At 39.0% G+C, this 15,000-nt stretch overlaps 1 protein-coding gene across 1 annotated transcript; it reads left to right on the top strand.

Annotated features, from left to right (window-relative positions):
- Positions 1-934: 934 nt before the first annotated feature.
- Positions 935-14,449, top strand: LOC148716635 (uncharacterized). The gene is made up of 14 exons (XM_088745725.1): positions 935-1,465; positions 2,383-2,410; positions 4,274-4,763; positions 4,999-5,278; positions 6,180-6,360; positions 7,993-8,076; positions 8,344-8,562; positions 9,180-9,290; positions 10,099-10,381; positions 10,796-11,084; positions 11,283-11,505; positions 11,917-12,200; positions 13,064-13,244; positions 13,718-14,449. Exons 3-14 carry the CDS (start codon positions 4,304-4,306, stop codon positions 14,105-14,107), a joined length of 2,985 nt encoding a protein of 994 aa, XP_088601851.1. The 5' UTR covers positions 935-1,465; positions 2,383-2,410; positions 4,274-4,303; the 3' UTR covers positions 14,108-14,449.
- Positions 14,450-15,000: the final 551 nt, after the last annotated feature.

Here is a 15,000-nt window from a genome sequence, read left to right on the forward strand (position 1 = left end):
CTGGGCTACTAGTATATGTCCGTGTTAAAACACACGAAAGGACTCTACAGCACACTTCACTCTGATTGGGCAGAAAAACACAAAGATTTTCTGGCACCAATCAGATGGCAGAACGACTGCGACCGTTTGGAAATAGTCTTGCAAGGCAATGTCCCCAGGGGCTCTTCATGCCCTAACTTGAAATCGACTCAGCCCCTGGGTCTCCGAGGATGGGTAGACGGCCGGCCAACAACAAATCTCCACGTGGTAAGTTTCACTGATTTTTATTTCCATTTTCAAGCAAATTCCCAGACCTAAACTTCACCCCATATGTTCTCTCTATTTTAACCATGTGCATGTGACACAAATAGTGATCCTGGGTCACCTGTGGAACAACAAGTGAAAATTTTATTGGAGGAGTTTTCACGTAGTAGTTGAGTTCAGAAGTTTAGTTTTACTCTGATCCAAATTGCAGGTGTGACAGAAATCTGGTCTTTTGAGAGGTGAGTGTCAGAAAGTCAGGCAAAGGCTGCATAATATTAGAAAAACAATTTAAGTTGCGTAAACATTCCTTTAAGAATTAAATTTAAAATTCAATCTTCGCTTACATTTTTGACGATACAGATATTGTTTTTTTTTTTTCATCATCATATCATCATTGGATCCCCTTAGTTCAATCTCAATTATACCAAGACTCCATTTTAGCTTCAAAATACACGACTGTCTGCTCAGTTTATAAGAAGAGGGGAGATAACGTGGGAGATAACTCATAGCACACCTTGTGGCTCCAAACAATTTCCACTTTTTAAAACCGTTTCTGGACAGAGAACATATAATTTTAGATTGAATTGTTTCCTTGTATATATGGAACTAGTGAGATGATTCATTTAACTTCGTAAAGCAGCTTAGTCATGCCTTTTAAACACAGATTTAAAGTGAGCTCCAGGAGCAGTTCTGAAGTGTTTCCCCTCTATCAAGGCAGGATCGATTCCAATCGTCGAGATTTTCTTAACGTAGCGCTCTCTGACTTTCCCATCCAGCTTTTTAGCGTAATCAGACAGGGGAATTTGAACAACATTGTCAGGATCAGACGAAGAATTTTTTTTTTCCTCGGAAGCCATAATTTTCGACAGTGAACTGACAAGAATTATAACTTTGGACTCTGTTTGCATATATTTCTTACTGAAACACGTGACTCGGATGTGCACCAACATGGCGGAAATTAATTCTGTGACGTCACGTGAAAACGATCTATATGTCCGTGTTAAAACACACGAAAGGACTCTAAAGCACACTTCACTCTGATTGGGCAGAAAAACACAAAGATTTTCTGGCACCAATCAGATGGCAGAACGACTGCGACCGTTTGGAACTAGTCTTGTAAGGCAATGTCCCCAGGGGCTCTTCATGCCCTAACTTGAAATCGACTCAGCCCCTGGGTCTCCGAGGATGGGTAGACGGCTGGCCAACAACAAATCTCCACGTGGTAAGTTTCACTGATTTTTATTTCCATTTTCAAGCAAATTCCCAGACCTAAACTTCACCCCATATTGTTACGTGCACGAATGACCAAGAAATGTCCGCTAACAAAGCATATATGAAAATAGACTCCCGAGTACGATATATGGCACGCAACAAAAATGTAACAACAAGCAGTTACCCATTTTAACTATTTAATTAGTTTTACATCGTCTAATTTACTTAGGTTAGAGATTAAGTTAAGCAGTTCATAAAGCAGGCTTACAATCCTTCATGCCGTGTAGGTGTTCATCGTCTTGTTCAACTTCCAATTCCAACATCCGCCGACTGAAGACCACAGCGCTTGGCTTTCTTGATTTATCGCATCCTTTCCTTGTACACAAACTCTTCCGGAGGACTCCATAGTAAACTCTATATTCTCTATCTTCTTCCTCTCTCGACTATCGTCTTTTTCATCTCTTTCTTCTCTTCGGATATCGCAAGGTCAAAGGGTCATAGCCTTGTCATATCATAGCTTCCACAAGTTCAGTCAGCAAGCCACGAGGGTAAGCCCTCGGGCAAATCTTTTTTGTACTTCTCACAAGCCAGCTTTTATACATTTACTTTAGTTCTCTAGAATGTTCTATTACTATTTATAGCGTATTACAAGTTGTACTATTTTTGGAAACTGCTAAGTCACATGAAAGAAGTTTCTGGAATATTACAGACTATAAATAATTCTAGAAAAGTCTGGGATTGCGTGACAGATTCAGTAAAAATAATTCGATCCTCGTAACAATATGTTCTCTCTATTTTAACCATGTGCATGTGACACAAATAGTGATCCTGGGTCACCTGTGGAACAACAAGTGAAGGTTTTATTGGAGGGGTTTTCACGTAGTAGTTGAGTTCAGAAGTTTAGTTTTACTCTGATCCAAATTGCAGGTGTGACAGAAATCTGGTCTTTTGAGAGGTGAGTGTCAGAAAGTCAGGCGAAGGCTGCATAATATTAGAAAAACAATTTAAGTTGCGTAAACATTCTTTTAAGAATTAAATTTAAAATTCAATCTTCGCTTACATTTTTGACGATACAGATATTGTTTTTTTTTTTCATCATCATATCATCATTGGATCCCCTTAGTTCAATCTCAATTATACCAAGACTCCATTTTAGCTTCGAAATACACGACTGTCTGCTCAGTTTATAAGAAGAGGGGAGATAACTCATAGCACACCTTGTGGCTCCAAACAATTTCCACTTTTTAAAACTGTTTCTGGACAGAGAACATATAATTTTAGATTGAATTGTTTCCTTGTATATATGGAACTAGTGAGATGATTCATTTAACTTCGTAAAGCAGCTTAGTCATGCCTTTTAAACACAGATTTAAAGTGAGCTCCAGGAGCAGTTCTGGCAGTCATTAAATGGTGTAGTCCCAAACAACTGAGTTGCACCTCTGTGCTTTATGTCGGGTGGCTCTGAATCGGCCTCTTTAGCTTGTAATCACTCTATTTTTTATATTTACATTGCAATTTTTTTTTTACAGTACTCGATGCATGGTGTTGTTAACTTTAATTGTCACTGAAGAAGCCCCTATAAGGAAGGGGTCAACAGAATAAAGCTTATTTTCACTTTCATCTTTGCCTTCGTGCTGCTGTGCCCTCAAGTGACACAAATCGTTAGTCCACATTAGAACAGATGCATGGCTGCCTCCTCAAAATGCTGTCACTATATTAATTTTTTGGACAATTTGACCTTTATACAGCACAAATCTTAGCTGCAGACATATGTTGAGATTTTAAGAAAATACATGACCTTTTTTTAAAAAAATATGTTTCTGCAGTTCTTCTGTCATTCTCAGTTCTAATGTACGCAAAGCACACAATGAATTTATAACTGTATACACAGAATGCTAACAATAGGTGGTGTTACTAAGTTAAACCTACCTGTCTAAGAATATAATCTACTGTTTTATCTTGATCACAATTGCATGATAGGTGGGGTAATCCACTTGGTGGGTTGCCTGGTGTTCCAAGCAGAGTAACCCATGTCAAATTTGCCATCCCAAGGTGGGGTAACCCACCTAGCTGGGGTCATGTTCATGTTACACAAACAAGCATGCCAACAACCTCACCCTGGGACCCTGGGATAGTGGTATTGTAAGTAAAGGCGAGTTATTTTTTACTACAGCTAGGTGGGTTACTGCACCTGCCTGGGGTCCCCCACCTTCATATAAACAGGCCCATATGTTTTATTCTTATATCCATAGTTTATCTCTTTTTTGTACATGTATATATTTTGTTCTTTGAGGGCCCCTGGCATATTATTTTTTAACATTTATGTGTAATCCTTATTGAATAATGACATTACCTAATTAATTATACTGTCTTACTATTCTACTGTAATGTCTCGTTTAACCATAATCAGGTGTAGATGACAGATAGGGACTAACTACAATGGTGGATCCAGACCTTGAGCTAAAAGGGGGGTGCTTTTTTGTGTGTATGGGTACACCTATCAGCTTTTTTCTCCTCTGCATTATTTTTTTATCCAAATTTAGGGGGAGCCGGGCCCCCCAGCTCCCTCCCCTAGATCCGCAGTTGGACTAATCCATCCATACAGGTTTCCTGGTCTGTAGGATTGGTAACCTCTCAGTATTAGTCACAACTGCATGGTCATATAAGTGCTTCAAAGTTGGGTAGCAGTGATGCATTGATTCTGAAAACATGCTATACTCAAATTGCTAAAATTTAGTTCTGCTAATAGTTGCTGGCCTTATCTGCTCAACCAATGAGCAAACAAAGACAATTAAGACAATAATGTTGTTTCTTTCAGTGAGGTCTATACATAAAACCCTTAATTAACATGTCCACCATGCAGTGGTTTTATATTGGTGTTGATGTTGGTGGCACAAACACTGATGCTGTGGTCCTTAGAATGAAGGAGGTGCTTTGCTCAGCTAAAGTTCCAACCACTGAGGATGTGACTTCTGGTATCTCTGAAGCCATCCAATCAGCATTGAGCCAGCTTCCAGAGGAATATCAACCCAATCCAACTCAACATGTGGCTAGGGTAAACATTGGCACCACTCATTTTGTGAATGCTGTGGTCCAGAGGAAGTTCCTCACCAAAGTGGCTGTGCTAAGGTTGTGTGGACCAGCAACTAGAGCCATCCCACCTTTGTGTGATTTCCCTGCTGATCTGAGGAATGTTGTTGGTGGAATGCACTTTTTCCTCAATGGAGGATTTCAGTATGACTGTTCATGTATAACTGATGTTGATGAGGAAGAAGTGAAGAGGATTGCTAATGAAGTACACTTAGCAGGTCTGTGGTCTACAGTTCACTTGAATTACCTTGCCTTCAGTAATAATTACTACTTGATTTCTCCTTCTCTGAGCATCATTAATTTCACTGTTGGAAGAAGGATGCATGCCTGCTAAATTGTGGAGTGGATGAGCTCACATGGACATGGGGCTATACTGAAATCCTCTTTCTATTATTGTTATGTTTATTTCAACATTCAAGTGGTTTACCTGATGTATCTTATTGTGTTCTTAAGGAATAAGAAATGCTGTCATTGTTGGAGTTTTCTCTCCTGCCTCAAAAGAACAAGAAGTTAAAGTAGCTGAGATTATCAGATCTGCCCATCCAGATATGAGTCTGACACTCTCTCATGAAGTGGGCTTGATAGGCTTGCTAGAGCGGGAGAATGCAGCTGTTCTTAATGAGAGTCTAAAGCCACTTTGCAAAAAGACTGTGGCGGCATTTTGTGACGCTTTGACAACCCTTGGCTTGAAATGTCCCTTTTATCTCACGCAGAATGATGGCACCATAATAAGGTACGTTGCTTTATTGTACCATTAACTTTGACTGAGAGTCATCTTGTTATTTAGTCACTGGTGGTCTTTATTTAGTCACATGATATCTTTTGAAAGTACATGTACACAATTTCAGTGTATAGGGAGATATTCTTATAAGTATTTTGGATCCTCAGTTTTAGGTACACTCATAGACGGTTATGTAACTATTAATTGGTATTTTAATCCTGTTTTGGCTTTATGCATTACTGCAGGTTTCTTCATGATTGTGCATACAGTGGAAACTAAAATGTGAAAACATGAAGACCAGCTAATTCACACTTACATATGTTGAACTATGATAGAAGAGGTTGTTCAGATATTGAGAGAAATTGTTAATTAATATTTAGCCATCCAGGAGGCATTCAGGAGGAACATTGTATTTTTTTTAATAATACATGTGGGGTAATCTGCATTCTTATAATTTTATTGAAAATAATGAGCATAATCTTCTAGATTTTCCTAAGACCATTAGTTTTATCAGCTGTCAGTAAGTAATAATTATAATTTTACAATCACTATGTTTAACAAATCTCCTCAAAGATTTATTTTTGTCTTTGTCCTTTCTTTGCTCAAAATGCCAACTCTTACATGTATTGATATTCATGGGGGATAACATGTATTAATATTAACCAGTGCAATTACAGTGATTCTTAAGACTCTTTTGAAGTCTCAGGGCTTTTTGTTTCAACTGCTCCAAATATCTAAAGTTTATTGGTTACATTTATGTAAGTAACATGTGTGAGACAAGCTGGAAGCTTGCAAAGTTAGAAAGTTCCTCAAATTTACTGTGGATTTTATAGACTTTGTGTTGTATGAGTTATTTCCATGTATACGAGGCAGTATACATGGAAATAACATGTCTCTGTATTTACTTTTATAGTGCAGAGCAAGCTCTACACCTTCCTGTGTTAACATTTGCATCAGGCCCAACAAACAGCATGCGAGGAGCAGCATTCCTGTCAGGTGTGCAAGATGCGATTGTTATTGACATTGGGGGAACCACTACTGATGTAGGAGTGCTTAAAGGGGGATTTCCGAGACAAGCTTCTGCCAGAGTTAAGGTTGAGTAAAATTTCGAAGACTGTAAACATTAAATGTCATATTTACAGTATGTTGTGATTAAATTCAGGAAAAACTTGAGAGTAGTAATCATTAATTATAACAATACACCTTGGGAGTTTAGTTCAGTTATGCTTGAATTTGCCAAGGCCGGTAACCTAGCTAATATGGAAAAGTTATGTAATAAAGACTGCCATCCTTGTGACAGGTCTCTCAATAATGTAGATCAATTATTGATTTTTTTTTTTTTTTTTTTAGATAATCTTAAGTTAAAGTTAATGATCAATTATTAAGTATTAAGATTGTGACTCGTTACGGGGAGATTAGCTAATTTAGATAGGGCCATTTTTCTGGAGATTAATTCTTAAGAAACTGAGCTCAGCCGTGCAGTTTTAAAATTGGAGCATATTTCTACTGTAACACTTTGGAACAAGTTCTCGAACATTCTAATTGGTGGTACAGTAATGTTTTTTTAATATTACAGAAAAATTGATTTTAAATTTGTAAGCTGTCTGTCTTTCTTTACTAAAAAATACCGCCTTCTACTTCGGCCGTACAACTCATAAAACACGCATAAATAACGACAAAATAGTTTATTGATGAACAAATCTCACTGTCTTAATACACAACAATTCAACTAATGCACTGTATCACTGTATCTTATCTGAAAAGAAGACGTATGCTTGGAGAGATTTCACTTGGTTGCATGTCCTCGTCAAACCGGAGAAGTTTCCTTGACAGATCAATCTTTTACGAGACGTTAGGTTACGATATCGCTTCATCTGCCCCATATGGAATTTGCTCGCCCTTCTATTTCGAGCAAAGCAGTTATGTATCTTGTAAAGAAAAAACTAGAGGTTATATTTTGGCAAACTGCTTTTCCGCCGCTCTGTGATACTGCGGCCTATTCCAAACTCGATCCATTCAATTGATTTATTCCGTGAACTAAAAGCTGATCACTGCTCTCAAGCCATTTCATTTTATCTCCACGTAACTAAAAAGAACCAATTGTGATGAAAATTACCTTACCTTTCATTTGACCTTTAGGATGGTTGCTAACGCTGGGCCTCTTCTCTGCATCCGCGCCATCCGGCAAATAACGTAAACCTTCTTTGGACTTCAAACTTCCTTTGCGTTGATTAGGTCGCAAATTAGATCTATCTTTTCAAACTTTTATCTAATCGAAGTAAAGGCACGTTAACACTCTTAAGACTTTGAATCCTCGAAAGCGACTTTTCATGTAAACATCGACGCAGAAGCGAACATTTGTAGCAATTTGTTCTCACGCGATGACGGCTTTGTATTTACGATAGCACCGCCTCGCGCGCCAACGTCTCGATTTTACAAAATAACCAACGTTAGACTTACAGTGGATTGTGAACCTAACAAATTAAAATCAAATTGGAAACAATAGGTTATTTGAACTGTGACCTGAAATGGTTGATAGTTAATACTCAACCTACTATTCGTTCAGACTTGCAGCCCCGCTAAGCGATAGGGTTGGCTGTTTTCTATGTCTGAGTAAAAATCGGTTCACTGGTTAGATTATCAGCCTTCAGCTATTACGGATATTTTAGACTAGGCTTTATTATATTTTAACTCCATGTGCATCATTTACTTGTAAATAAATCTAGATTGGAGGAGTTAACACCAACTTCCAAATGCCTGATGTGCTAAGTGTGGGACTTGGAGGAGGATCAGTCATAGAACAGACGCAGGTTTGTCGTTAACATTGTTAAAAAAAGGTTCTGCAAGAAGGAGGGAGGCTCTATTGTTAAAAGGATATTTAAAAAAAAAAATACTGTCATTGTACGGTGAGCAGTTTTAAATCATAAAACGTGATAATTTAATGTTCATTATATGCATAGGTATGTGCTGATAAATGTGTAGCCTTGCCAAAGTTTTACCCACGATCACAGCAAACTCAAGATATTTTCCCACAAATAATTAAAGGAATGTTACAACATAATTTTTTATTCCCTCAGGAGGTAATCACAGTTGGCCCATCAAGCGTTGCATACAAGTTGATGACTGAAGCTTTGGTTTTTGGAGGGAAGATAATAACATCTACTGACATAGCTGTTGCTTTTGGCCTCTGTGAGATTGGAGATAAGGAAAGAACTAAGGACATTCCAGAGGTTGTTAAGGATGGAGCAATGGCGGAGATCAAGAGAAAGATTGAAGCCGCAATTGACTTGGTCAAGGTATCTTATAAATGTCATTTAAAATACATATAAATTATACAATCATTTTATATTTTTTATAACTTTGTTAGCAGCAATAAAGTTTGTAGCCTGGCTTAAAGGCTTATTACGATTTTTCCACTGAATTCCTATTTCTGCTCAGTATGACCTCTCTTCTGCATATTATTTTAAGAGAAACTGAATGCATTTCTCTCGGCCAATCAAAATGAATAATTTTGGCTGCCGATGGTGTAGTTGGCGGCTGTGTACAAATCCAAACACGAGAGCCTGCTCGCAGGCTCAGCAGACGGCGATGAGAGGTTTTACAGGTGATGGTAGACCGCTGGAGCCTCTGATGTTACTAAGTAGGCTGGTAACAGAAGTTAAATTTTATGGTTGAAAGAAAAGAAAATGCTGTCAAACTCAATTCTATTTTTCGAACACAACCAGGTTAAATTGATTTATCCATAAGATTGAAATTATTATTGGCCGTCAAGAAAGTAATGAGGTAAGATTAGTTGGAAATCTGAATTTTCACTTCCGACAATGCTCGATTGGATGAAAGTTTACAGCGTGCGGGACCGTAAGTACTGGGTTAGTAATGAGAGTATTAATGCCGATCCTGTATTCGTAAACAGTTCAGCGGTGAGGACCAGCCTGTTATCCTTGTTGGTGGAGGGAGCGTTCTTGTGGATTTGTCACAGACATTGAAAGGAGCATCAAAAGTATTTTGTCCTCCAAACTATCAGGTAAAAGACAGTTTTCGTTGATAAGAACAGACATATCATTCGCTGTCTCTTCTACATCCTTTGCCTGGACTTGGGTCACGTCTTCTAAAGAGAGCCTGAATGGGTAATCATCTGGAAGGGTTCTATCATGACCGGAGGATGAATGTGAGAATGAGTCACTGAATTAATGAAAAAAAGACTCAGAAACGTCATTCACGATGAAAAAAGTATTTTGTCCTCCAAACTATCAGGTAAAAGTCAGTTTTCGTTGATAAGAACAGGCATATCATTCGCTCTCTCTTCTACATCCTTTCCCTGGACTTGGGTCACGTCTTCTAAAGTCATTCATGATGAAAAAGTCATATCTTGAATCCACAATGAAAAATGTCAACTGGGTTACTTATCATAGCTCTTTTCTCCCCACGCTGTTTGCTATCTTGTGAGCTTGAATGTGAGAATGAGTCACTGAATTAATGAAAAAAAGACTCAGAAACTTCATTCACGATGAAAAAGGCATATATGTTGAATCCACAATGAAAAATGTCAACTGGGTTACTTAACCCTTTTCTACCTATTTGGTAATATCAACTAAGTTGAATTTGTAAATTGGCCACCGTAAAGAGTTAAAAAGCTGACGTTTCGAGCCTTAGCCCTTCGTCACTAAACGGATGAACAAAAGACGCAGAAATGTCATTCATGATGAAAAAGTCATATCTTGAATCCACAATGAAAAATGTCGACTGAGTTACTTATCATAGCTCTTTTCTCCCCGCACTGTTTGCTATCTTGTGTGTTAGGAGCGATCATTTGTGTACCATTAATGCTATAGGTTGCAAATGCCGTTGGCGCTGCCTTAAGTAAAGTCAGTGGTACATTTGATCATGTAGTCACTTTGAAAAACACAACCCGTGAAAATGCATGGGAGGAGGCCGAGCGAGGGGCGCGTAAAAGAGCAGTGGAGGCTGGAGCTGACGAACAAACCTTGGAAGTTATCGACAAAGAGGAGGTTCCGCTGGCTTATCTGCCTGGAAATGTAGTACGATTTTACCTGAAAGTGGTTGGAGATTTGGCTGAGTGCAAAGCAAACAGCATTGATGAATTATCGGAGATGGGTAATCATCACACTACATGTCTGCTACAAAAATATAGAAAACTTTCTTGTAAAGTAGAATATATATAATTATAACAAAACTTAGATACAACGAGTGCTATGATTGGTAAAAAATCTATTGCATTTGTACTTGCATACCCATAGAAACCTGAAACTTCTCGTCCTGTCAAATGGCACCACATGGGGCGAACTCCCCGATTTTAATTTTTATAAAAGCCTTCGATTCTTTGATTTTTCTGCTTTTGTCGTGAGATAAAAATAAAAATAATTCCGAGTAAGTAAACAAAATTAGCCTCACAAAAAGGCATCTGCGATGACGTCGTTTCTTGGGATCACCAATCAGTATCTTTAATGGTAGCCAGAGAGCAGTTAATATATTTATTATTCTAATTACTAATTTTTTCCCTTTTCTTAGGATTAAAGATATCTAGCATCTTATCGAGTGAAAGACTTTCACCTTTCAAAGAAGTCTCTGAAGAGGCACAGCAGTCGAGCGCACAAGACGAGGACGCCATTGTGTTTAGTGATCCGTATGTAGACCCGGCAACAGGTGACTGGATTCTGAACAAATTTGATATCGAGTGTATCGCCATCGGAGCAGGTATCATGGGATGTGGTGGAGGAGGCAGTCCTTATCTTGGGAGACTGAGAGCGCTGGAACTCATTAAGAATAAGAAGGAGATTCGTGTAGTGCATCCGAACAGGTGAGTTGAGGATGATGATTACAGGAATAAGGCTGGCGTTGATGGTGAAGAAAATGTGAATGTTTACTTAATAACTTCATGGGGAATGTAAGTTTGGGAAAGGGGGAGGCGAGGGAAGAGCAGGAAAATTAAATGTTGGCAACCATTGTTTATGTTCTGATTTGAAAGTCTTATTTCTTTTCACTTCCTATGTTTCAGACTGGGATCAACTCCTGAATTGACGGGTAACGTAATAACTCCAGCCTTCATGGGTGCCCCTGTTATCTTGATTGAGAAGCTTTTTAGTGGACGAGAAAGTATCTCAGCTGTGGAGGCAGCTTCAGCAATTTTAAGGGCTGGTGGTGCTATTAATGAACATGACAATGGGGATGGAATCAGGGAAGCGAAAGATGTTCAAGACTGGATGTCTTCTAAAAGTGAGGTACAGGCTGGAGAAAGCTTTCTGCCATAGACTTTTCCTGGATAGTTTAGCAGTTCGCCATGCAAACTCTAATAAACGATCCTTTTACAAATTGTGCAATTGGTGTACTCTTGAAGAACAGCTTACCTGCTGCCCTGTTGGCTCAGGTGTTATAGGTGAAAACTGTCTTGTGCGAGGGTAAGATATGATCATTAGACCAGACCAACGCTTGAATTCTGAATGAATTAGTAGAATTTGCTACCTTCGGATTGACATCTGCAAATATTTTCGGGTCTTTTCGGGGAATACTAATAAACTTCACCTTTCACCTTGCACTCTTTTTAAGAGGTATTGGTATTTTATTTCACAACTTTTTACAGCAAAGTCATGTCTTCAGTTCACTTTTTTCATTTTTTATTTGCTTTCAAACAGCTTGAATCGAAAAGTAAAGTCGTCGCAGTCGTGTGTGCCGAGATAGGAGGTGCCAACTCTATCGAGCCCTTAGTGGCTGGTGCAGAACTGGGACTCCCCATTGTGGACGCAGATGGCATGGGGCGAGCTTTTCCTGAGTTGCAGATGTTTTTGCCGTTTGTTTATGGCAGCCTCCCATACCCTGCAGCTGTGGGGGATGAGAAAGGAAATGTAGTTGCGTTGACCTTTGCAGAAACGCCAAAGCACTTGGAAGGCTTTCTAAGGATTAAAACAGTAGAGATGGGGTAAATAAAGAACTTCCGTTTTGCTTATAGTAGAAATTCAGAGGCTACTGTGCTGCTTTCCTTTACTCCTTTTCCTTCATTCCGTAGTTTAACATGAGCTTCAAAAAGTCACGCGTGATTTGTGCAGCGTATTTTGTGCGGCTGGAGCATGCTAGGAAGCTAAATGTTCATTGTCTGATTTGAATTATCAGTTTCTCGTAACACAGCGGTGAAACGTCGGACATGCGATAGGGGATCCATTTTTGGCCGGTTGCGCGCCAATTTACCCCGAAATACTTAAAAAGAAGACAGGAAAAACTGCTGTCTCACAGGTAATAGAAATTTGTTAAAGGAAACTGGAAGCTCTTCGAACACAAAACTCATTAAAATACGGAGATACCTTTGATTTACCAATCTGTTTTGAGCTTCACCAAAAAAGTTTAGGATTTTGAAACACCTCGACTTGACTTTTTGGCTTAAGTGGTTGTTTGTAATTCGCTCTTGGTTCTGAGAAAGCACGCTACCAAGTCATTACAAAGTTCGCATATACGCTGGCGTTTGACTGTTGTGATCTTGTGTCTTGGGCCAAACGATAAATTGCTTTTTGTGAAACTTGTAGAGGACAGTTGATCTCTTTACAATTAGAAAGAATACCCAAAAATGTGAAATTAGCATCTTTAACACCTGCTGATGTTAAAGGCATGATAAGAGAGAAAATTAAATCTGTTGTCATAACAGGTGTGATGGGCACTACTACCTTTTACTTCCTATCTACGTCGCAACAACATTGTCTCTTTTCTTTGTAAATAAATTGTGCGTTTTATAAATGATGTTTATAATTATTCTTACTAGTGTTATTATTTTTGTCATCATTTACTCCTCAGCTGTATGGTTGGCTTTACATTTGTCCTCGATTGGAAAGATGTGCAAGAAAAATGTGCTTTGCATACATTGAGTAGAACATGGCGCCTGGGGAACACTGTGCTTCGTGCAAGACACAATAAGGCGTCCCCCGTGGATAGTATTCTTCAGCACGAAAATGGGAAACTCTTAATTGTTGGCAAGGTGCGATCTTTCCCCCTGCCTTCGTTTTTGTTCTTTGTTTTTGTTTGTTTCTTTGTTATTTTTTCGAAGCGTCGTTTATTAGTAATTCGATAGTAACAGTAAGGTTGATCAAAGCGAATGGAAGGCTGGCATTTCAGGTGTCTTTCCTTTCGCCATTCCACGCTCCCCCCCCCCCCCCCCCCCACCCACCTCCTCCCTCAGCTCAAGAAAACAAGGATACAAAGCTAACTGCTAAGAATCGACAAGCATTTTCTTATAGCAGTCAAGAAGTGTAATGCCTAACAATAGGAACAGGTGCACCCTTAAATTTGATCCGTCTGGTGTTTGTTAGGCTTTCGGTCAGATTCTATGACTTTTGTACTGATAATGTTGTTTTGTCCACCGACTTGTTAGGTAAAACAACCCCTGAAAGCCTCTCAAAACCTGTGCAGTAATGATAATTTGACATTTGGGGGTTTTTTTCTTGTATATAGATAGCTGATGTTAGCCGCGTAACTGAAGGCGCCTTTAACAAAGGAAAGTTAAACATCGAGGGCTCAGGGAAATTTATCGATCAAAGCCTCAGCATAGAATTTCAGAATGAAAACTACGTGGCGTTCGTCGCCAAACCTGACGGAACTAAGAGTATTCTGGCCACAGTTCCTGATCTGATCACCTTAGTTGATGAAGATACAGGCCAGCCAATCACAACAGAGGAGGTTCGTTATGGTCTCCGTGTGGCTGTAGTCGCCATGCCCTGCTCTTCATTGTGGACCACCCCGCAGGGATTGGAAGTTGGCGGCCCCGTGGCGTTTGGTTATCAAGATGTTGTTTACAGCCCTGTGGACTCTTACGAGGAGCACGCTCCCATCCCTAGAGCCTGACTGATTTTTTTTCCTTTCCCTTTTTAACTCGAAAATGGAACAGTGCATTGCACGAATGCAACGAGCGAAGTACATTTGTAGGCATTTAAAGTGAAGACTCGCAAAATTTTGCACAAAGTGGTTAAAAGAAAAAAATTGGTGTTGATCCCAGTCAAAAAATATTTTTAATAAGATATGGCAGTAGATAAAAGCATTTAGAATAGTATGATGGCAAATTATTCAAAAGAATACTCAAACAGTTAGTTTTCGAAGGATGTTACTATCCTAAAAAGTCTTTTAGGTAAAAAAAATAATGAAAACGTAGCTTTGATGATTGAGAATTAAATCGTCTTTTTTATGTAATGCTTCGTCGTCTGCAGAGTAGGACCCGATTTTCATCAGCAGCACATGTTTAGTTAAAACCAAGTTTAACTAAATGAAAATCAGAAACGAAGAACTAGAAAACTAGACATTTCATAAGATTCAAGAAATCACTAACTTTTCCTTTCAGGGCGTTAGATTTGAAGTCAACAAAGTTCAGTTTAAGGAGGGGGGCATTGGGGCCTCTGGGAAACCGCAAAACCGGAGAAAAAACTGACGAAAAAAGGCAGTAAAACCTAAAACCGCATGCAAACCTGACAAAACCGCTACATTTTCACCTTTAAAGGGGTCAAAAGGGAAAAACCGAAAACCACATCAGAGTTTTTGTGAAAACCGAATGCAAAAACACGTAAAATCCGCAAACTGCTCTGAACATCAAAACCGAAAAACCGAACCTTTTTGGCCCAAAAACCGAAAACCCGATCCAAAAAACAGTCCAAACCGAAAATCCCAAAGCCCCCCTCTTTAAGTAGCTTATATCAAGAGAACAAATTGAACCATGTTTATCAAAGCAGGTTTAGCACATTTCTAAG

This window comes from Stylophora pistillata, chromosome 14, assembly GCF_964205215.1.
Source record: "Stylophora pistillata chromosome 14, jaStyPist1.2, whole genome shotgun sequence".
NCBI classification, from domain to species: domain Eukaryota; kingdom Metazoa; phylum Cnidaria; class Anthozoa; order Scleractinia; family Pocilloporidae; genus Stylophora; species Stylophora pistillata.